Here is a 22,331-nt window from a genome sequence, read left to right on the forward strand (position 1 = left end):
CGACGTGACTCTGTTGCATTTCTCAGGTAACGACCAAAAGGAGCGGTGCAAGTGGAGGGGGCCAGAGCCCGAGGTGAGGGGGGGGGGCACATTTTGGCTGCGACCCTGCCACTCCCCCCCCCCACCCCCCCCGCTGCTCTGCCGCTCTACCCCGCTCCCCACCCACTGCCTGCCGCAGCAAATACCTTGCCTCAGTTTCACTAAAAGAAGCACGACGGACGTGAGAGGAAGCGAGAGCAGGGCGGGCAATGTGGCGTCGTCGGAGACCGGAGATGCACTAGGCTTCAGCTGGTGGAGGTTAGGGACCCCCGCTAGCAAAACTAGGGGCCCAGAGGAAATTCGGGGGGCCAGGCCCCCATGGCCCCCACATAGCTAAGCCTCTACTGTGTATGCAGGGGAAAACTGGACAGACTTGGCCAACTGGTCCTTTATTTCCTGACATCTGGAACGGCATTTTAGAAAGGAAATACAAGCAGGGCTGGAGACGTCGGGGTCGGGATGTGTCAAGTTCCACTGGTATCTTAGAACAGGATAGCTTATCGTTTTATTACACTTACTATACCAGTCAAACTGGCGAGCAGAACAGAGCACAAACTAAAATGCAAGAATGCAATAAAAACAATAAAAGCAGAAATATATCTATAGCACAAGCACACCAATCACAGAGAAAAGAAGGAAAAGGGCAGGGGAAGAAGGGTCAAAGCAGCATAGAAAAGAGGAGAGCTGGACTGCAATTAACGACCTTAACAGCCTGAGAAGCGAGCCAAGCTTTTAATTCACGTTTAAACTTCTTGAAAGAAGTGTTATTACGAAGCGATAAGGGGAGCCCGTTCCAGACAAAAGATGTAAGAAACAAGAATGCGGATCGTCTAGGAGATTTCAAGTTGGGCCGATCTGGGACCGGGGAGAGCCAAAGGCTGATCATTTATTGATCGCAGAGGCCGAACCGGTGACTATGGAATGGTGAAACAAGATACATAATCAGGAGTGCTTATCCACGGAATACTTTAAATGTGAGAGTTGCTGCTTTATGAATGGATGCGCTGATTCATCGGTAGCCAGTGACGGACTTTGAAAAGTGGAGCGATAAGCAGAGCCGGTTCTGACATTACAGGGAGAAATGGATGCCAGTGCGCTGGTTATATGCGTCAGAACGCGCGGGTTCTCGCGGCCCTGCCTCGATGAGTGTTGTATAGGCACAGTGCCAGCCCCGCTCCAAATTGTTCCACCCTAGGCAGATGCCTAGTTTTTCCTAGTGGTTGCTCCAGCCCTGTCTTTATCTTTTTCTACTTTTCTTTCTTTTACTGAGCTGGATGGAATTAGAGCTGCCAAGTTACCCAGTTCCAGGAGAGAAGTCTTTTGGCCAGTCTTGGTTTTAAATTTACATTTCACAGTATATATTTATGGATGTATGTATTTACCGCCATTTTGAAGAAATTCACTCAAGGTGGTATACAATAAGAATAAATCAAACATGACAATTACAGCAGTAAAAATATTCAAATAACAATGGCAGTTAGCTTAGCAGAGTTTAAGAAAGGTTTGGACGGCTTCCTGAAGGAAAAGGCCATAGAACGTTATTAAATGGACGTAGGGAAAAATCCACTATTCCTGGGACAAGCAGTACAAAATGCTTTGCTCCGTGGATCTTGTCGGGTGATTTGTGACCTGGATTGGCCACTGTCGGAGACAGGGTGCTGGGCTAGATGGACCTTTGGTCTGTCCCAGTATGGCGATGCTTATGTCTTATGTCTTAATACAAAGCATGGCATAGTTACTACTTACAAAGTCAACACAATATGTAATAAAACATTTTAATAGACAGTGTAGGGTATAAGCAAAGAAGGAGGATTTAGGGTCCCTTTTGCTAATCCACGCCAACGTCTACGTGCGCCCAGTGCACGCCAAAATGGAGTTACTGCGTGGCTTTTGCGGTAATTCCATTTTTGGCGCGCATCCGAAAAATAAATTTTATTTCGGACGCGCGCCAAGTGGCATTTGACTCGCGTGGGTCATTACGGCCCCGGTTACCGCGTGAGACTTTACCGCTAGGTCAGTGGCTGGCGGTAAGGTCTCAGGCCCAAAATAGACGCGCGGCAATTTTGATTTTGCCAGACGTCCATTTTCGGCCAAAATTTTAATAAAAGGCATTTTTTTTTGCAGGCGCGCTTGAGAAATGGATCTGCGCGCGCCCCCAAAACACACGCCTACACTACCGCAGGTCATTTTTCAGCACACCTTATTAAAGGGACCCCATTGATAGATAAGAGAGTGGTATTTGTAAAATCCGCCCCTTTCTTTCCGAGCACTCTACCAAAACCCTCATCCACACCCTTGTCACCTCTCGTTTAGACTACTGCAATCTGCTTCTTGCTGGCCTCCCACTTAGTCACCTCTCCCCTCTCCAATCGGTTCAAAACTCTGCTGCCCATCTCGTCTTCTGCCAGGGTCGCTTTACTCATACTACCCCTCTCCTCAAGACCCTTCACTGGCTCCCTATCCGTTGTCACATCCTGTTCAAACTTCTTCTACTAACCTATAAATGTATTCACTCTGCTGCTCCCCAGTATCTCTCCACACTCGTCCTTCCCTACACCCCTTCCCGTGCACTCCGCTCCATGGATAAATCCTTCTTATCTGTTCCCTTCTCCACTACTGCCAAGTCCAGACTTCGCGCCTTCTGTCTCGCTGCACCCTATGCCTGGAATAAACTTCCTGAGCCCCTACGTCTTGCCCCATCCTTGGCCACCTTTAAATCTAGACTGAAAGCCCACCTCTTTAACGTTGCTTTTGACTCGTAACCACTTGTAACCACTCGCCTCCACCTACCCTCCTCTCTTCCTTCCCGTTCACATTAATTGATTTGATTTGCTTACTTTATTTTTTTTCTTTTGGTCTATTAGATTGTAAGCTCTTTGAGCAGGGACTGTCTTTTTTCTATGTTTGTGCAGTGCTGTGTACGCCTTGTAGCGCTATAGAAATGCTAAATAGTAGTAGTAGTAGTAGTAGTAGTCTCTTGTAATCAGAGGTGATATTGTGATGTCATAATGCTTCAGGCCACCAATAAGAGCCAACCTCATCAGTGATGTCACAATGGCTTGATTGTCCTATACTTGGCTCACTTTTATTACATAGCTCTTTGAGCAGGGACTGTCTTTCTTCTATGTTTGTGCAGCGCTGCGAACGCCTTGTAGCGCTATAGAAATGCTAAATAGTAGTAGTAGTATTTGTAGTCTCCAGTTCTACTACTCCGGGCAAGTCACTTAACCCTCCATTGCCCCTGGTACAAAATAAGTACCTGAAATATGTAAACCGCTTTGAATGTGGTTGCAAAAACCTCAGAAAGGCGGTATATGAAGTCCCATTTACCTTTCCCTTATATAAAATCAGTGCTGTAGATCCCATAATACAACAAGACAACATCATCAGAAATCCAGGACAGATCCAAAATCTCCCTCTTAGAACTGGATAACTTGGCAACTCTTGAATTTACTACTACTACTTATCATTTCTATAGCGCTACTAGACGTACGCAGCGCTGTACACTTGAACATGAAGAGACAGTCCCTGCAGAGCTTACAATCTAATTAGGACAGACAAACAGGACAAACAAGAGAAAAGGGAATATTAAAATAAGGGTTCTGAACAAGTGAGCAAGTACCTCATTAGACTGAAAATTAGCAGTCAGGGGCCAGAGTGCCAACTTCTACCCATCTGCTCTCTCATCTACTTCACACCATCCCTTAATACTTGTGAAGCTCTGGGGGGGGGGGAGGGGGGCGCAGGGCTGCACATATGCCGTTAACATGCACTGAATCATTCACAGACCCCCAGCAATCAAATACTAAATGTCTATCACCAATATAGTAATTTTGTACGCAATTAATTTTTATAAACTTTTTTTTGTTGTTGAAGCCTCAGAACTACGTTCATCTGCATGCATATCAACGTCTTTCAGTACATTGCTGCCCACTCCTCATCGGCCTCATCGGTCCATTTTTTTTCCTTCTTTTTTTTTCGTTTTCATATGTATCTTCTTAATTCCAACAAAACTTGTTTCTTTAATCTTGCTTCTCATCCAAGATCCATAAACCGTTATACATAATGTTAAAATAGTGAAAATACTTAGGTCGCCTTTTACAAAGCCACACCGCGATGCTGACACAGCCCGTTCAAAGTTACCGCACCGACCAGGCCTGCATTAGGAGTCTTTCAAAAATATATAGAAATAATAAATAATATTCAAATTAAATATATTTCTCACTATTTTAACATTTTTGTATTTTATATTATTTATATTAATTTTTTATTAATTTTAATAGTATTATTATTATATATTTTATATATTTTTATTTTTATTATATATTTTTATTATTATATTTTTGTTTTTATTATATATTTTTATTATATTTTTGTAACAGACTCTTGATGCAGGCCTTGTCGGCCGAAACACAGCTGTGTCGAGTCTCGGTTGTCCTATATTAAACTGTTAAACCATCTGAAGCATCGGCTACTTATTCCTGAGTCATCTTTGCTGTTCCGCTGCCTATTGTATATTCTGGCGGAGATTTGGTTCTTCTGTGTATACGTCGGCATTACCGCAGCACCAGCATTAGCGTTGGCTTTGGAAAAGGGGGCCTTAGCTTGCCCAGCATTTCCACCCAGTATTGCAAATGGGACCCTCTGCCAACATGGCCAGGTTTCGATCATGTCGGCAGAGGGTGCCATTTTGCAGTATTGGGTGAAAACTCTGCGCAGGCTAAATATTTTCACTTTTTTTTAACACTAATTACAACAGTTTTGTGGATCTCGGATGAGAAGCGGGCATTAATTCATTTAAGGATATTGGTTTACAGTAATACCTCAGTTTTCGTTGACTTCGGTTATCGTCAGTTTCGGTTTTCGTCGCTTTTTTTTTTTCCACGAAAAATTTGTCTCTGATTTCGTCGGCGTGCCCACGTCAACTCGCTGCTAATTTTGCGAAAACAAAGGGTGGCCCACGCGTTCTCCTGCTCAGTGTGGCGTTGTTTCTCATCGTGAAATAATTGCCTCGGTTTTCGTCGGGTTCGGATTTCACCGATTGTTTTCGGATGGATTATCGATGAAAACTATCACTGTACATGCAGCTGACCGTAGTTCTGAAACCCCCGAAAATCTTTATAAAAATAATTACATAAAAAATTACTATATTGGCGATACGGGTCCGTTAGCCAAATACATGATGATGTTTTTAGTATGCGCTAAAAATAAGCGCATGCTAGCATTTAGCGCACACACTAAAAACTGTAATACACCTTTGTATAAGGACCCCTGAGTATTTGATTGCTGGGGGGTTTGTGAATGATCTGGTGTTTAATCCCTGCAAGATAAACATTCACTGAGTAACAAAGCACCGCCGTTGCTTGCTTTTAAAACAAGATTTCGCAGAATTACTAGTAATTACCTTTCCTTATATTGTTTTGTTTCGCTATGACACATGAAGGGTCTGACTCGCTTATCCATATGTGTTGCTTATTATTTGACACAGTGGTTCCCAAACCTTTCCCTGGAGGAAACCTCCACTGCATTCAAATCTGTCATGAATATTCATTGTGGATATACTGAAAACCTGACTGGCTGGGGTGCCCCCAGGACCGGGTTTGGGAACCACTGGTTTAACAGAAGCAGTCTCTGTGTAGTAAGTTGTTGCATCGTAAAATTTAACCACCGGATACAGGAAGAAGTGGTCTTTGAGGTTTACAAGGTGCCTGTTACTGAGTTATTCCCTGTGTATTTTAAATCTAAGTCAAGGCTTGGTACTGCTGTGCTGATTGTCATCAACGGGTGTGCTACGGCCATAGGCCTCACTCACAGGGGGGGACATTGTTTTCAGCAACAGGCATGTTTCGTTTAGGTGGTGGTGAGCAGGGGCGTAGCCAGACTTCGGCGGGAGGAGGGTCCAGAGCCCAAGGTGAGGGGGCACATTTCAGCCCCCCCCCCCCCCCCCCCGGTGCCGCCATTCCCCCCTGCCACTTTTGATCCCCTCCCCCGTCCCTTTCAACCCTCCCGCCGCAGCCAATCTTCCCCAACCCCCGCCAGCCGAAGTCCCCTTGAACGCCGGTCTCCAAGTCTGGCGCGTTCGCTGATCTGGATTCTGTTTCTGTGACTTACAGAAACAGAATCCAGATCAGCAACGCACCGGAGACCGGCGCTGAAGAGGACTTCGGCTAGCGGGGGTTGGGAACCCCTGCCAGCAAAGGTACCTGGCAGCGGCGACAGGGGAGGGTTGGTGGCTTCGGGAGGGGGGGGTCGAACGTGGTGGGGGGGGGGGTGAAAGCAGGGGGGCCAGGGTTAAATCCGCGGGGGCCCATGCCCCCGTGGCCCCACCTAGCTACGCCCCTGGTGGTGAGGGGTGTTTGTAAGAATTCTTAATTCCCAGTTCTGTCTTTTTTTTCTCTCACTTCTAATTCCCGCCTCTGTCACTGACTCCCTGTGTTGTGACCTTGGCAGAGTTGCATTATCTCCCTCTGTCACTGACTCTCTGTGTGTGACCCTGGGGGAGTCACTTTTTCCTCTCTGTACCTCAATTCTAATCCTCCAATTTGGAAACTGGTTTATGCGCAGCCCACAAAATCTGGCCAGAGGGCTTCACCCTTGCAGGCCTGTCTATGGCTCGCCCTCTCCGACGCTTCCCTCCACAGAAAGGTGGGAGAGACTCAGTGTGTGGCACTTCCACTGAGCTGGAAGGACAGCTGCATTGGGTTTGTTTATCTCAGCTCTTCCACCAAACTGTGTGTGTGACGGGTGGGTGTGTTACAGGATCTCCTTGTACCTCAGGATGTTCCTGTGTTGTTTACACAAGAATCGCTTTATAAATCCAAGCTATAAAAGCAACTATTGTTTATAGTTCATCATTTACAGGGTGGCTTTGACACAATGCTAGCCTTTCATTTAGAAAAGATTCACCTCCAGAGGTGGTTCCACCTCCGGGGCAGGTAAATCCCCCACTACAATCCCTTCAGGCTTTGTTTATCTTGTGAAGGACATTTCTGCTTGGGTGGAAAATAATGTTCCGCCTCAGCATAAACGTGCGAGGGGTAATTGATCTGCGCTGTGGGTGTACCCAATCTTTCCTGGCCTAGTAGCGGAAAAGTCATCAGGTCCTGCAGTTTCTTGAAGCCGCTCAAACCCTGGTTGCAGTGGTGACGGAGGCCGTGTTCGCAAACAAGGCAGCAGACCACTTTTAAAGAGCGGGGCGTGTGTGATATCCAGGAAGGGGAATTTTGTGAGGTAGTTTTATACCTCCCCCCACACAGCAAGATGGCTGTCCCTCACCCCAGGGGCTCATGGGAAATTGTAGGAATTGAGGGGCTGAGAGGGGGAAGATTTCTTTAAAGTAAGGAGATGATGCATTTGGAGCATGTTAGAAAGAGCTTAACAAATGACCCTACTGCATCCTACAGATTTGTTTTCCACAGGATGGGCCTGCCTGACCCGTTGGGGTGGGGTATAGAACGGGCAGGGAGATCATGCAGGCCATGGCTCGGTGCCCCGTCAAATATTGGCCATTTCCTGTGAATCAAGAAATTGCATGAAAAGGAAGGGTTGGGAGGGTGGTGGGGTGGGAGAAGCAGTCGCCAGAGATTTCTCTTGAAAAAGGTTGCCATGGCGACTGTAGGCCTCTGGCGCAGGCCTGGTTGCTAGAAAATCTTGACGGAAACCTCAAAACTAATCATTATGGCCTCCTCGATTAAGATATTGGCTACTTTGCTACATGGGGGGTGGGTGAAAGTCAAACATAACCAGAAGAACAAGCACTTAAACTGTATACAAAAAAAAAAGGGATTAATAAACAATGCAAATACAGAACACTAATGTACACCCTGAGCAGTCACATCAGACCACAGCATTAAAGGGTAGAAATACTCACTTCTAATCACTTTTTAACAATATAAAGCAAATAAGTCCCCTCCCTACAAGAAAAATAATAAAAGAAAACCACCCTCTCTCCCCTCCATAAACACCCCCCCCCACATACACACATCTCGCAATACATATTGGTAAACAGGAAGCAGAACCAAGAAACACAGTATTCGAAATGCATAGTAAAAGCAGTGCGTGCGTCAAAGGCTGCCGAATCCTTTCCCACGTAGAGAATGGTGTCGAGGAGTAGCCTAGTGGTTAGTGCACTGGACTTTGATCCTGGGGAACTGGGTTCGATTCCCGCTGCAGCTCCTTCTGACTCTGGGCAAGTCACTTAACCCTCCATTGCCCCTGGTACAAAATAAGTACCTGAATATATGTAAACCGCTTTGAATGTAGTTGCAAAAACCTAAGAAAGGCGGTATATCAAGTCCCATTTCCCCCAGGTACAAAATAAGTACCTGTAAACCGCTTTGAATGTAGTTGCAAAACACCTCAGAAAGGCGGTATATCAAGTCCCCTTTCCCTTATGACATCACAATATCAGAAGTGAGCCAAGTATTGGGCAATCAAGCCATTGTGACATCCCCCTTTTCCCCTATGACATCACAATATCAGAAGTGAGCCGAGTATCGGGCAATCAAGCCATTGTGACATCACTGATGAGGTTGGCTCTTATTGGTGGAATGAGTGGAGGAGTAGCCTGGTGGTTAGTGCAATGGACATTAAGCCATTGTGACATCACTGATGAGGTTGGCTCTTATTGGTGGAATGAGTGGAGGAGTAGCCTAGTGGTTATTGCAGTGGACTTTGATCCTGGGGAACTGAGTTCAATTCCCACTGCAGCTCCTTGTGACTCTGGATAAGTCACTTAACCCTCCATTGCCCCTGGTACAAAATAAGTACCTGAATATATGTAAACCGCTTTGAATGTAGTTGCAAAAACCTCAGAAAGGCGGTATATCAAGTCCCATTTCCCTTTCCCTGTCACAAAGGTGCCACAGCTTAGTAATCCATTTCACCAATGGAGGTACCATCAAATGTTTCCAACAGCCAGCCAGAGTCAAGCTTGCTGCACATAAAAAAAAAATATATATATATATACATTTTGGTGGTCCGACATGCTTTAATTAAAATAATTTAAAAAGAGAAGGGGGCACTGAGATGCCAAGGGGAAGACCGTCCCAAAGAGTGCAATTTACTGTCTCAAAGACTGAGATTGAAGGCCAAAGAGTATGATTTTATTTTTTCATATGATGCATCTGGAGTGTAAATCTGGAAAGATTTAAGTATAATATTACTTTTGCAAATAAAAAAAAAAAAAAAGCAGCATGAAATAATATTTGCTTATCTTTGGTGCCTCTAAAAGAGTATGTAAACAGAGTGGAGGAAATATGAGACAGTTTTGAAAGGAATTTGTCTGGTGCCTAAAAGCATGACCATAGGTTTCACAACAGAGAAAGGGATGGGTCGGAGGGAGGCAGTATACAGAGAGATGTATTCAGACTCCTCCTACTAATCATTTTCTGTAGTGCTACCAGACATACACAGCACAGTGGCGTAGCTATGAGGGCCTGGGCCCCCCCAAATTGGCTCTTGGGCCCCCCAGTTTGGCTCAGTTTCATTAAAACGAGCGTGCACAGCGACTGAAAACAGAACATGGCGCCAGGCAATGTGAGACCAGCGCGGGACAAACGCTTTAGTACCCTCGCAGTGGCGGTGGAGCGGAGGCGGCCGCGGGGAAGGAGGTGGGCCAAAATGTGCCCCCCCCCCCCTCCCGTGAAGGTCTGGCTACACCCCTGACGCAGCGCAGTACACATATGCAGGTACTTTCTCTGTCCCTAGAGGGCGCACAATCTAAGTTTTTGTACCTGGGGCAATGGAGGGTTAAGCGACTTGCCCAGGGTCACAAGGAGCTGCAGTGGGAATCGATCCCAGGTTGCCAGAATCAAAGCCGGCTGCACTAACCATTAGGCCACTCCTCCTGCTTCCAGCTGGTTAGGGCCACTTGGCATCTTTCCTCTCAGGCTTGTCCGTAATGAAAGTAGTGGTCAAAATCAGAATAGGAGCACCGAGACTCCAATGCCTGAGAGAGACTTCAAATGAGTGTCACACGCTCCTAACGAGTGACAGAAGGGACTCGGAGAGCGTGAGAGAGCTCAGACCCAAAGCTTTATGAACCTTATGTCCCTACAGTAGGATGTCAGGAAGCAGCAAGGCAAAGAATCCGTCAGATCCAACGTGGAAGAATTAAAACCAGGAGGCAGATCTATACAACGGTAGTCTCTAATAAAATAAAATGTTCCCAGGTCAATAGACATCTGTGCCCGACATGGCCGTGTTTCGCCAACAATACTGGCTGCATCAGGGACATTATGAAGTAAAACCATCCTGTATAATAAAACTCACCCTCAACGTTCTGAGGACACTGACGTCAGTCCCACTTCCTTCGGGTTCGAAGGGTTCGTGGTGGTGAAGCCACCGAAATCACTGTCTCTGGGCCCCGCCCTCACGTCAAACGTGTTGACGTCGAGGGCGGAGCAATGGCGTCACAGAGCGAGGGCGGAGCAATGGTGTCAGTGGCTTCACGACTCAGGAGATGAAGGTGGCGTGCGTTGACGAGGTGCGGAGCAATGGCGGTCAGTGGCTTCACAACGCCGAAGGGGTGGGTAGGGGGGGGTTCAGGACAAAAACCTTGCTAGCGCCCGTTTCATTTACATAGTAACATAGTAGATGACGGCAGAAAAAGACCTGCACGGTCCATCCAGTCTGCCCAACAAGACAACTCATGTGTGCTACTTTTGTGTATACCCTACTTTGATTTGTACCTGTGCTCTTCAGGGCACAGACCATATAAGTCTGCCCAGCACTAGCCCCGCCTCCCAACCACCGGCTCTGGCATAGACCGTATAAGTCTGCCCAGCACTAGCCCCGCCTCTCAACCACCGGCTCTGGCACAGACCGTATAAGTCTGCCCAGCACTAGCCCCGCCTCCCAACCACCGGCTCTGGCATAGACCGTATAAGTCTGCCCAGCATTAGCCCCGCCTCTCAACCACCGGCTCTGGCACAGACCGTATAAGTCTGCCCAGCACTAGCCCCGCCTCCCAACCACCGGCTCTGGCATAGACCGTATAAGTCTGCCCAGCGCTATCCCTGCCTCCCAACCTCCAGTCCTGCCTCCCACCACTGGCTCTGGCACAGACCGTATAAGTCTGCCCCGCACTATCCCCGCCTCCCAACCTCCAGCCCCGCCTCCCACTACCGGCTCTGCTATCCAATCTCGGTTAAGCTCCTGAGGATCCTTTCCTTCTGAACAGGATTCCTTTATGTTTATCCCACGCATGTTTGAATTCCGTTACCGTTTTCCTCTCCACCACCTCCCGCGGGAGGGCATTCCAAGCATCCACCACTCTCTCCGTGAAGAAATACTTCCTGACATTTTTCTTGAGTCTGCCCCCCTTCAATCTCATTTCATGTCCTCTCGTTCTACCGCCTTCGCTCCAGAAATGGGCATGTTTTACTAGTAAGTATATATAAGTAACTTAAAAAGAACATCTCAGCTCAAAAAGGAATTAATAAATAAATATGACCACTGATTTCTAAGAAAAACATGGAGGAATCTTATCTAAGTTAGGTATAGGAGAAAGTGGGATGTTTGACCACGGAGATACAAAGCCTGGAGAGATTGATCTTAAAAACACTTGTTTATTGATGAAAAAAGTAGGCTTTGTATCTCCGTGGTCAAACATCCCACTTTCTCCTATACCTGTGTTCTCCCGTGGGGCGTTCGACTTCTCCGCTTGCCGGCGGATCTGTCTGGGAATCTTATCTAAGAAATACTTAAGATACATCTAAAAGCATCTGTTAGTTTTAAAGATGTCTATTGACCTGGGAGCATTTTACTTTATTAAAGACTACCGTTTTAGATGATCTGCCTCCTGGTTTTAATTTTTCCTACGGTAGGATGGAAATTTGTGTGGTCTAAGTGTGTGAAGTTCTGATGTCTCTTGATATATTTAGAACTCCAGATCAGTAAAACACGTATTAACGACTGTTGAAAAGGGCTGCACTAAATCCAATAAATATGATTATTCTCTAGCCGTTCAAAGTGGAAGGAATGAGGTGCACAGTCAGAGCTGTGGAAGGCGAGGGAGTCTCTGTATTAGAATATGAGGATTGGTGCAGGGCAGGAGTGAGGTGCATTGGCAAAACCTAGGAGAGTGGGTCTCTATATTGGAATACCAGAGGATGTGCGGGGCAGGAGTGAGGTGCATTGGCAAAACCTAGGAGAGTGGGTCTCTATATTGGAATACCAGAGGATGTGCGGGGCAGGAGTGAGGTGCATTGGCAAAACCTAAGAGAGTGGGTCTCTATATTGGAATACCAGAGGATGTGCGGGGCAGGAGTGAGGTGCATTGGCAAAACCTAGGAGAGTGGGTCTCTATATTGGAATACCAGAGGATGTGCGGGGCAGGAGTGAGGTGCATTGGCAAAACTATATATGTGGGGATATTTCAGTACTAGAATAGCAGGGAGATTGCTATTCACATCAGTGACATCGTAAGTCTCTATTATCCGATTTCCAGTAACGTCTTCGTACATTCCAGCTGCCGTTCAGCGAATGAGCAGTGGGATAACCACATCCCACATGGCCTCGATGACATTGGCACCCTGACGGCTGCCGTGTTTATAAATATACAGAACTCTGGTCTCCGCTCAGCCTGTGTCACTGGGACAGTGCCTTGTTAATTATAAACCTCTGCTTCTATTTTATCCACCACTTAGTCTCTGTTTAGTCTTCCTCTGCTCGTGTAACAACATCTCGGTGGCCCTTTGTGTCCCTTCCATTTTAGATTTGAGCATTTTGTGCTAGGTGCGGGTTGCTTTTTTCTCAGATACTGCAGAGGAGCAGTAGAGGAGGAATCTCAGGGTGTGTTCTGTGTTTTCTCTCGCCCCCTCCAGGGATAAAAATCCCTCAATAATAAATGGTATATAATAGGGTTGCTAGCTGTATTGCTAACATTGCCTGTTAATGGATGTCGGCAATGTGATTTACGATTGTAAAGTTCTTTATCCTTTAATGGTATTGCAGATGTAATTACCCGCTTGTACTGGAAATATCTTCAGAGTGGTGAAAACACAGTAAAGGGAAAAAAAACCCCACCCACATCATTAACCTGTGATAACAATTCTGTCTGTCCTGGTCAGCCCTGCAACTCACTGTGAATTTATTGTGTATCAATATTCCTTTTTTCTTAGTTCTTGACTTGAAGGGATTGTAAGCTCTTTGAGCAGGGACTGTCTTTCTTCTATGTTTGTGCAGCGCTGCGTACGCCTTGTAGCGCTATAGAAATGCTAAATAGTAGTAGTAGTCTCTTGTAATCAGAGGTGATATTGTGATGTCATAATGCCTCAGACCACCAATAAGAGCCAACCTCATCAGTGATGTCACAATGGCTTGATTGTCCTATACTTGGCTCACTTTTATTACATAGCTCTTTGAGCAGGGACTGTCTTTCTTCTATGTTTGTGCAGCGCTGCGTACGCTTTGTAGCGCTATAGAAATGCTAAATAGTAGTAGTAGGGATGCAGTTTTGGCCCTTGAGATCTACAAGCCTTGCACCATCTTTAACAGGATTATCACCTTCTTTTGGAAATCGCAAATTGGAAACGTGAAAACAACCCTCCCCTCAAAATCTGTTATCACAACCAAATAAATTCTCAGTCTGTTCGAAATATCTGCTTTAAAGTTGCCTGCAAAACAGAGAGAATGTATTTTCTGCTCGTGTGTTAATGGTCAGCCAGGGATCCTGGTTATCCCTTGGTTATTATTTTGAGGTGGTGTTGCAGTAGTGGAGAGTGGGGGGGGGGGGGTTGTCAAGGAGCTGCTGCAGTCATTAGCCATCTGGACCAGGCTCTCTTCCCTTTCCTAAATAGTTTTATTTATTTGTTCAAAACCTTTTATTCCGCGCAGTCCAAAAGTTTTACAATCACAAATCATATATACGTAATAGATGTATCACAAAATATTATATACAAAAGACAAGACATTTCTTAAAATCTATAGAAATATCTCATAAAGAGAGAAACTAATAAAAAATACAGTTAATGCAGTACGAAACGAAGACCTGCTTCTTAGTTAGCCCAATCATCCACCCTCTCATATGCCTGAAAAAAAAAAAGAATGTTTGAAAGTGGGGTCACTGAGGTATGAGGGTAACTTTCCTAAGTGATTACTCCTGCCCGGACACAGTAAAGGAGGCTGTGCGATATTGTGGGTATTCAATCCCCCACCGAACTGGCACCTATGCTCCTGGGCCATCAGAGGAGCTGGGAGCTCTGTATGACCTTGGAGGCAATCCTTCAAGGACATGTGGAAGCTCTCAGCGGCAGGGCTGAGGCCCCTCCTCCTCCTCTCATGTGGTTCGACATCTCTTTTATGAGCAGGGCTGAGAGGAGCTGGTTGAACCAGCTTTTCCAGCACTGGCTTCCCTCTCCTGCCCTGAGGGGAGTGCGGTTCTCTTTAACCTTTCCAGTCCTGACAGGTTCGGTGGTTCATTCTGAGTCAACTGGCTGCCTCCTGCATGTCTCTTCCCCTCTGCACACAATGCACTTAACAGTGACACACACATCCACATATACCCTGATGTATGTCTGGTACACTAGGGACTGAAGGTGCCCCCCTTGCATGAAGAAGAAACCCCTCTGCCGTGGGGAAGACCAGGGGGGGGGGGGATATTTTTATCAGATTAAAATCCCCGCTTGCAGAACATTATTGAGTTCCAGGAGGAAGATTTTAGGTCTGTCCTGAATTTTTCACACCTTTATCCTGGTGCATTATGGGAACTTCAGTTCTGATTTCAATGGGTAGAATCAAGGACTACAGATCTGCGCTGCTTTGGGACGTAAGTTCAAAGGAAGGGCTGGCTAATGTCTCTCTCCTGGGGCTGGATAAGGTTACCCTATGGCTCCAGGAAAAGGAGGACCGATTGAGCCAGTCTGGGTTTTACTTCCATTGCTTTCAATGGAAGCAAAACCCGGACTGGATCCATGTGTCCTCCTTTTTCTGGAGCCATAGGGTAACCCTAGGACTAGGTAATTTAGCGTCTCTGATATTGGATGGGGACAACTGAACCTAAGGTTGGCACCTCACCCCAGGTCATCCTAAGGATCCAGGCCAGGTCCACCTGTCTTCCCAGGGCTGGTTCTAGGGTTTCTGGTGTCCCAACTTGCAACCTTTCTCTGTCTCTTCCTTCTGTCCTGCTGACAGTCAAAGTTTCTTCCTCTGTGTTGTGGCAATGTCAGTGGTAGCAAATGTAAGCAGGCTGCTTTGACAGCCCCGGAGGCCTTCCCTCCACTGTGTCCCGCCCTCGAGGAATCAGGAAGTGAAGGGAAGTCTTGCCTCACCAATCTAATGCATTTTTTTGAGGGGGTAAGCAAACATGTGGACAATGGGGAGCCGGTTGATATTGTATATCTGGATTTTCAGAAGGCGTTTGACAAAGTGCCGCACGAAAGACTCCTGAAGAAATTGCAGAGTCATGGAATCGGAGGTAGGGTAATATTATGGATTAAGAACTGGTTGAAAGATAGGAAGCAGAGAGTAGGATTGCGTGGCCAGTATTCTCAGTGGAGGAGGGTAGTTAGTGGGGTCCCGCAGGGGTCTGTGCTGGGTCCGTTGCTTTTTAATGTATTTATAAATGACCTAGAGATGGGAATAACTAGTGAGGTAATTAAATTCGCCGATGACACAAAATTATTCAGGGTCGTCAAGTCGCAGGAGGAATGTGAACGTTTACAGGAGGACCTTGCGAGACTGGGAGAATGGGCGTGCAAGTGGCAGATGAAGTTCAATGTTGACAAGTGCAAAGTGATGCATGTGGGTAAGAGGAACCCGAATTATAGCTACGTCTTGCAAGGTTCCGCGTTAGGAGTTACGGATCAAGAAAGGGATCTGGGTGTCGTCGTCGATGATACGCTGAAACCTTCTGCTCAGTGTGCTGCTGCGGCTAGGAAAGCGAATAGAATGTTGGGTGTTATTAGGAAGGGTATGGAGTCCAGGTGTGCGGATGTTATAATGCCGTTGTATCGCTCCATGGTGCGACCGCACCTGGAGTATTGTGTTCAGTACTGGTCTCCGTATCTCAAAAAAGATATAGTAGAATTGGAAAAGGTACAGCGAAGGGCGACGAAAATGATAGTGGGGATGGGACGACTTTCCTATGAAGAGAGGCTGAGAAGGCTAGGGCTTTTCAGCTTGGAGAAGAGACGGCTGAGGGGAGATATGATAGAAGTGTATAAAATAATGAGTGGAATGGATCGGGTGGATGTGAAGCGGCTGTTCACGCTATCCAAAAATACTAGGACTAGAGGGCATGAGTTGAAGCTACAGTGTGGTAAATTTAAAACTAATCGGAGAAAATTTTTCTTCACCCAACGTGTAATTAGACTCTGGAATTCATTGCCGGAGAACGTGGTACGGGCGGTTAGCTTGACGGAGTTTAAAAAGGGGTTAGATAGATTCCTAAAGGACAAGTCCATAGACCGCTATTAAATGGACTGGAAAAATTCCTCATTTTTAGGTATAACTTGTCTGGAATGTTTTTACGTTTGGGGAGCGTGCCAGGTGCCCTTGACCTGGATTGGCCACTGTCGGTGACAGGATGCTGGGCTAGATGGACCTTTGGTCTTTCCCAGTATGGCACTACTTATGTACTTATGTACTTATGCTTCAAAGAGGGTGGGACACAGCTGAGGGAAGGGGGCAAGGAGAGATAATGTGGGGGAACAAGAAGGGAGAGATGTCCAACTGCACGAGGATGGGTCAGAGGGAGAGGAGAGCAGAGTAGCCTGGCACAACCCATGGCTTAGAGTAGTTTGGTGCACCCCCAGAGGTCATTGCCCCTACCGCTTTTACCATGTTTACCGGGTTGAGCCGCCCCTGTCACCTCCCCCTGAGGTGCATGGAGGGAAAAGTAGTTCCTGCCTTGTGATAGAAATCTGATCTATACATCAGTGCAGGGGGAGGGTAGCAAAACTGGGACTGGATCTTTCTGCTAGGCGTCCCTGCCCCCATGCTGTCTCTCTTAATGTCTGCCCTACTGAATTCTGGGATCTGTAGTTCTTGTTGCCTTGGAGACTGCAAATCCCAGCAGGATCTGGATCACTTCTTTGTAATCAGGATGGGCCAAGCCTGGCCCTGAAAACCTTGGAAGGTACCCGGTGCCCATCCCCTACTCTCCCACTATTCTGCTGAGATCTTGATCTTGTAAAGTAACTCACACCATGTGCCTTCAGATGCAAACAGGGACCTGGGAGCTAGTTGATCACCATTAAAGGGTTAACCAGAGGTAGGCTAAGCCCCCCCCCCCCCCTACTGTACCTATGGACCACCAGCTTCTGTAAGAATCCCATGGGCATAGGCCGCTCCACTAGCCAAGAAGGGGGACCCAGTGGTCCTTCAAAGTCTTTTGCAAGCCCTGTCAGCCCTTGGAGAAGGGAACAATTCCTTTGGCGGAGGTGTCTCACTGATATAATCCTTCCTAAATCTGCACCAGGGTGAAATGGTATGGAGCAGATCCCACTTTTTTATGGGAAACTCTGTGTGGGAAGGGGCTTGCCTGTCACCTTCCATTGCGCCTCTTGAGCTGTGAACGGTAGAGAAGGACAACTTATAGATGTATCAATGAAGCTACAAAGCAGTAAATATAATACGAATTTGAGAAAAAGTTTCTTCACTCAGTGTGTAATTAAACTCTAGAAATCGTTGCGAGAGAATGTGGTAAAGGCGGTTAGCTTAGCGGGGTTTAACAAAGGTCTGGATGGCTTCCTAAAGGAAAAGTTTAGAATTCTAGAATCTTGCTACTCTTTAAGGTTCTACATGGAATGTTGCTACTCTTTGGGTTTCTGCCAGGTACTTGTGACCTGGATTGGTCACAGGATGCTGGGCTTGATGGACCTTTGGTCTGTCCCAGTGTGGCAGCACTTAGGTACTTATCTTTTCACTCATGCCCCTATATTCCTAAATAATTGTTTGTTTGTTTTTTTCCCGTAATTTTACTTTCTCATTCTTTCTCGTTTCACATCCGCCGCTCTTTTTCTCCTTTGCTTCTTGGAGGACAGTTGTATAATCTACACCCCTTGCGTACATATATAGTTCTAGCGCTTATGTGCGGAAGTTGTACACTTAAACCTTTCAGAAGTGCTGGTAGGGGAGCCAGGGGTGGGCTGAAAATGATCTGGGCCCCCACCTCCCCAGGTGCTAATTCTGTATCAGCATGTCCAGTTTACATAGTGCATGAATGCAAGGGGGCGGAGCATGGGCGGGGCTCCCACTTTATATGCGTAAGTTTATGCACATCCCTGCGCTCACAGCTACGCCAGGCTGGCATGCAAACGTTAGACGCACTGATCCGGATGCTCTTATGGACCAGGCTTGCACTGCACGTCTCAGGGCACTTAAGTGGAGTCATCCGGATGTACAGTTGACTCCTTAAATGTCTGCATGCATTTGTTTCTCTTTTTGCCTTTCTTAATGTCACTTTCTCGGTTTTTCGGGTCTCTTTCTGTCTCTGATACTCTCCCTCTTTCTTTGCCTGTCTGTCTCTGTGCGTATGTCTTTCTGCTTCCGCTGGTCCTGTCTCTCCCTTCTGAGACACACAGTAAACTCTAAGCTATAATCTTACACCTGAATAATTCCTCTGGAGAAGAGCTGACCTGCTTTTCCTGTGTTTGCTCAGAGAGATGGGTATGTTATAAAACGGTCATATTCTTTATTTGGCTCTGATTTTAGGACTAGAGGGAAGAGACTAGAGGGTTTTCCAAGGTTACCCTCAAGGTCAGCAGTCAGACTAGGAGCGGAACTAAGGCACAGAGAGAGACAGTGAGATCCCCAGTGTCTCACACACACACAGTCGGTGACAGAACCGGGGATTAGAACTGAAGCACAGGGAGATAATTGACTTCCCCCAGGGTCATACACTAGAGAGTCAGTGACAGAGCCGGGGATTAGAACTGAAGCACAGGAAGATAAGTGACTTCCCCCAGGGTCATACACTAGAGAGTCAATGACAGAGCTGGGGATTAGAACTGAAGCAGAGAAAGATAAGTGACTTCCCTCAAGGTCATACACTAGAGAGTCAATGACAGAGCCATGGATTAGGACTGAAGCACAGGAAAATAAAGCAACTCCCTCAGGGTCATACACAGAGTCAGTGGCAGAGCCGGGGATTAGAACTGAAGCACAGGAAGATAATTGACTTCCCCCAGGGTCATACACTAGAGAGTCAGTGACAGAGCCGGGGATTAGAACTGAAGCACAGGAAGATAAGTGACTTCCCCCAGGGTCATACACTAGAGAGTCAATGACAGAGCCGGGGATTAGAACTGAAGCAGAGAAAGATAAGTGACTTCCCCCAGGGTTATACACAGAGAGTCAGTGAGGGGAGCCAGAGATTGGAACTGAGTTATAAGGGATAAAGTGAAGGTCTTTACAGCCTTCCCAGATTAAACATGAAACCCTTCTCCTAGAATTCAACAGTTCTGTTTGATGCAAGAGTGTTCAGAGAAAAAGAGAGAGAGAGAATGTGCCAAGTGCCAGGGGGTGATGCTGGCACGGAGCCCACATCCCGGGGGGGGGGGGGGGGGGGGAGGACTGGCAGGAGAGCTCTCTGTACAGAACAAGGCGAGATTGATAGCCTTGTTTTCACACAGCGCTGCCAGAAATGAAACCGTTCTCATGGATTCCAGCACAGTGGCAGGCACTAAACCGCTCTGCCCCAAAGAGCCATGGGAATCGCAGGGCCAGGAGAGAATGTTTGTACACTGGACAGATGAAATCAATACCTGCCCTCCCCCAGTCCCTCTCTTCAGCCAGCAAGAACTCAGTGTGACAGGGCTCAATCGAGATAAATACTAAAATATGATCAATGCTTTCAATAGCTCCTCCCACTGTTACAAATTTATGGGCGCAGACGACGGTGCTGCTGTGTAGCTCGTCATCATCAGAGCCCCTCTTCCCACACAGGCACTGTTCGGATGCACATAGTTGCACGAATACAGCACGGACAGCTGCAGAACCGTCGCTGGGAGAAGGAGAGGTGTTGAAAACACGGGTGTGGCCTTAATGCAAAGCACACACCTTTATATAAAAACACAAGAAATAAAAGGACTCGGGTTGGGGGGGGGGGGAGAGTAAAGAGAAATTGGCAGGATAGAGATAAACAAGTCCCATAGAACTTTAAATAACCGAGTGAGTAAATGCCCCAAACGGGCTTCAAAGAAGTTGTTGGTTTTTTTTTTAATGCGTGGGTTACTTGGGTGCAATACGCTTGCAAACATGCCTATAAATTATTTAAAGATATACACATGACTAGGAATAGAGCACAGACAAGACATCTGGCCATGGGGCCAAGCTTGGGGAGTTAGGAATGTGTGCTCAGAATGGATATTTATTTCCACGGGAGGGAGACCCATCGGGGCTGTGAAAATGAAAAGATTGTTTGTTTCTTTGAGGTGTTCACTGCTTTGGAAAATCAGACCCTTTGCCAGAGATATCAGCGAGCACCGGTTTGGTAATTCGGTACCTATTCAACGTTAATGACCGCTGCGGCGAGCACCCTTTGGGCAAATCGGTTGCTTCTCGGCGCTACGGATGTGGTGTCTCTGCTTTTGATTCGTTGGGGGGGGGGGGGGGGTTATGTGTTGATTCAGTCTGCTCTGCGTTGGCAGTTTCCTTCAGTTCTTCTGGGTCAACCAACTCATTTAGAACCAGGCCTGGGTTCTGGCACCGTGAGATTTTAATTATAACAACTCGGTGATTTTAGCCCCCTTTTATTTCTCCTTTTCAGTAAAGTGACGGTCCCAGGCCCGGCACCCCCTCTGGAATCTTGCAGTCGTGGTCTCTGACTCTGGCCACTAGGTGTCACCCTTTTAAGTACCGATGGCCACTACTCCCCCCACCTGGCCTCTGGGGGTTCTGGGGAACGGAGGACCCTGACTCGGGGTGAATCGGGAACTTGCAGTACTTGCCACCGATCGTAGGCTTCCCTGTGTTATCCCAGCTCCATTGCACATTGCAGAACCCTTGAATGTCTTCAAGCATTTAGCAAGGGGACAGGAGAGATTTTGAGGCTCCCGTGACGACTTGTTCATTTTCCTTTTCATGAAACCCCCCAAAATGACCCCCCCCCCCCCCCCCCCCCCCAATCACTGCTGCCACATGTCCCCCGGTAACTTGCTTTTTTTTCTGATTAGGCTGAGATCCAGACTATTCTGGCAGTAGGTGCCCAAATTAGAATATTTATTTTGCTGCCTCCTAGTGGACAAATGCATTCAGTGCGGGTAACCCATCTGCTCTACCAGCCTGCCTCCTCCTCTCCTCTGCCTAGGCAAAGCTAAAAACAGACTGTAACGGGGAACCCAACACTCAGGCCTTGAAGGTACCTCCTCCAGGGAAGTAGGTCATCCCCCCACCCCCCCTCATGGTGTCAGCTGCGGGAGGAATTCTCTCTCCTGCTAAAAGTGGAGAACACCGTTTAGTGTGTTAAGGTTCAGAAAACAACAATAAGTGGGTACCTCCGGAGGTGAACCTGAGGTAGCTTCTCTCTGCTTCTCTTTACAGCTTCGCTGGCAGCTCCTAAACCCAGATGGATCAAGCAGCGCTGAGCAACTCCCCTCTCTCCCACTTTTACACTCTTCCTTGCCTGTTCACTGTTCTTGGGTGGGTGGAGTGTCTCCCCTTGAGATGGGGCCCAGTTGTATAAATAGTTCTCTCTGTCTCTCCCTCCTGTCTCCACAGGCAGTGGATCGAGGCCCACCATGGCCGAGCTGCAAGAGGTACAGATCACAGAGGACAAGACCCTGCTTCAGGATCCCTTGAAGGTGAGATTATTTATTTATTTTATTTTTAATTTATTTACCGTACCATCACTTATTACATAGGTCAGAACGGGTTTGCAAGGCAAAATTATACAATAGCACAAACTAATTTAAACTGGGAATTCCACTAAATGATAGGAAAGAACAAGCAAAACTTCCATACCGAAGACGGTAGCATAAACGCTCAGCTGTCGTTACGGCCGTACATAATTACCTAATATTAACATTGCCTTACAGCAGTCTAAATTATTATTCTAGGCACCGGTGGGCAATCAAAAAGGTGTCTGGACTCCTGCAAATGAAGGAACCTAGGAAACCACCAGCCAGTTGGGTTTTTAGGATAAGTTTAGAATTTGGGAATATTAGTGATGTGGAAGTATGACAGGACAATCCAGGGTTAAATTTTGAGATGTATTGAATATTATTTGTAATAAGTATTTTTGTTTAAGTTTGCATTTTTTTCAATGAATAATATATGCGAGCATTAACAAAAATAAGTTTAACGAATATTCATGAGAGAAATTCAGTAGGCTTACTACTCTCTCTTTC

At 46.8% G+C, this 22,331-nt stretch overlaps 1 protein-coding gene and 1 long non-coding RNA gene across 3 annotated transcripts in view; one reads left to right on the forward strand and one right to left on the reverse strand.

The window, feature by feature from the left end:
• The window catches only part of NDRG2 (NDRG family member 2), a 47,647-nt gene that overhangs the window by 8,316 nt on the left and 17,000 nt on the right, over window positions 1-22,331 (forward strand). Inside the window, exons 1-2 of one of the 2 annotated variants that reach the window (XM_030187628.1) lie at window positions 20,346-20,476; window positions 21,703-21,785. In XM_030187628.1, the coding sequence (XP_030043488.1) occupies window positions 20,392-20,476; window positions 21,703-21,785 (168 nt within the window). In that variant the 5' untranslated portion in view covers window positions 20,346-20,391. Of the gene's footprint in view, window positions 1-20,345; window positions 20,477-21,702; window positions 21,786-22,331 lie in introns of those variants that run through there. The other variant, XM_030187629.1, reaches the window with a different exon arrangement.
• LOC115457922 lies at window positions 158-21,776 on the reverse strand. Its single transcript, XR_003940015.1, has 4 exons — window positions 21,701-21,776; window positions 15,418-15,426; window positions 9,975-9,979; window positions 158-169 (listed from the first exon to the last, which is right to left on the reverse strand). It is a non-coding gene; the product is annotated as an uncharacterized LOC115457922 (long non-coding RNA).

This window comes from Microcaecilia unicolor, chromosome 14, assembly GCF_901765095.1.
Source record: "Microcaecilia unicolor chromosome 14, aMicUni1.1, whole genome shotgun sequence".
Taxonomy (NCBI): domain Eukaryota; kingdom Metazoa; phylum Chordata; class Amphibia; order Gymnophiona; family Siphonopidae; genus Microcaecilia; species Microcaecilia unicolor.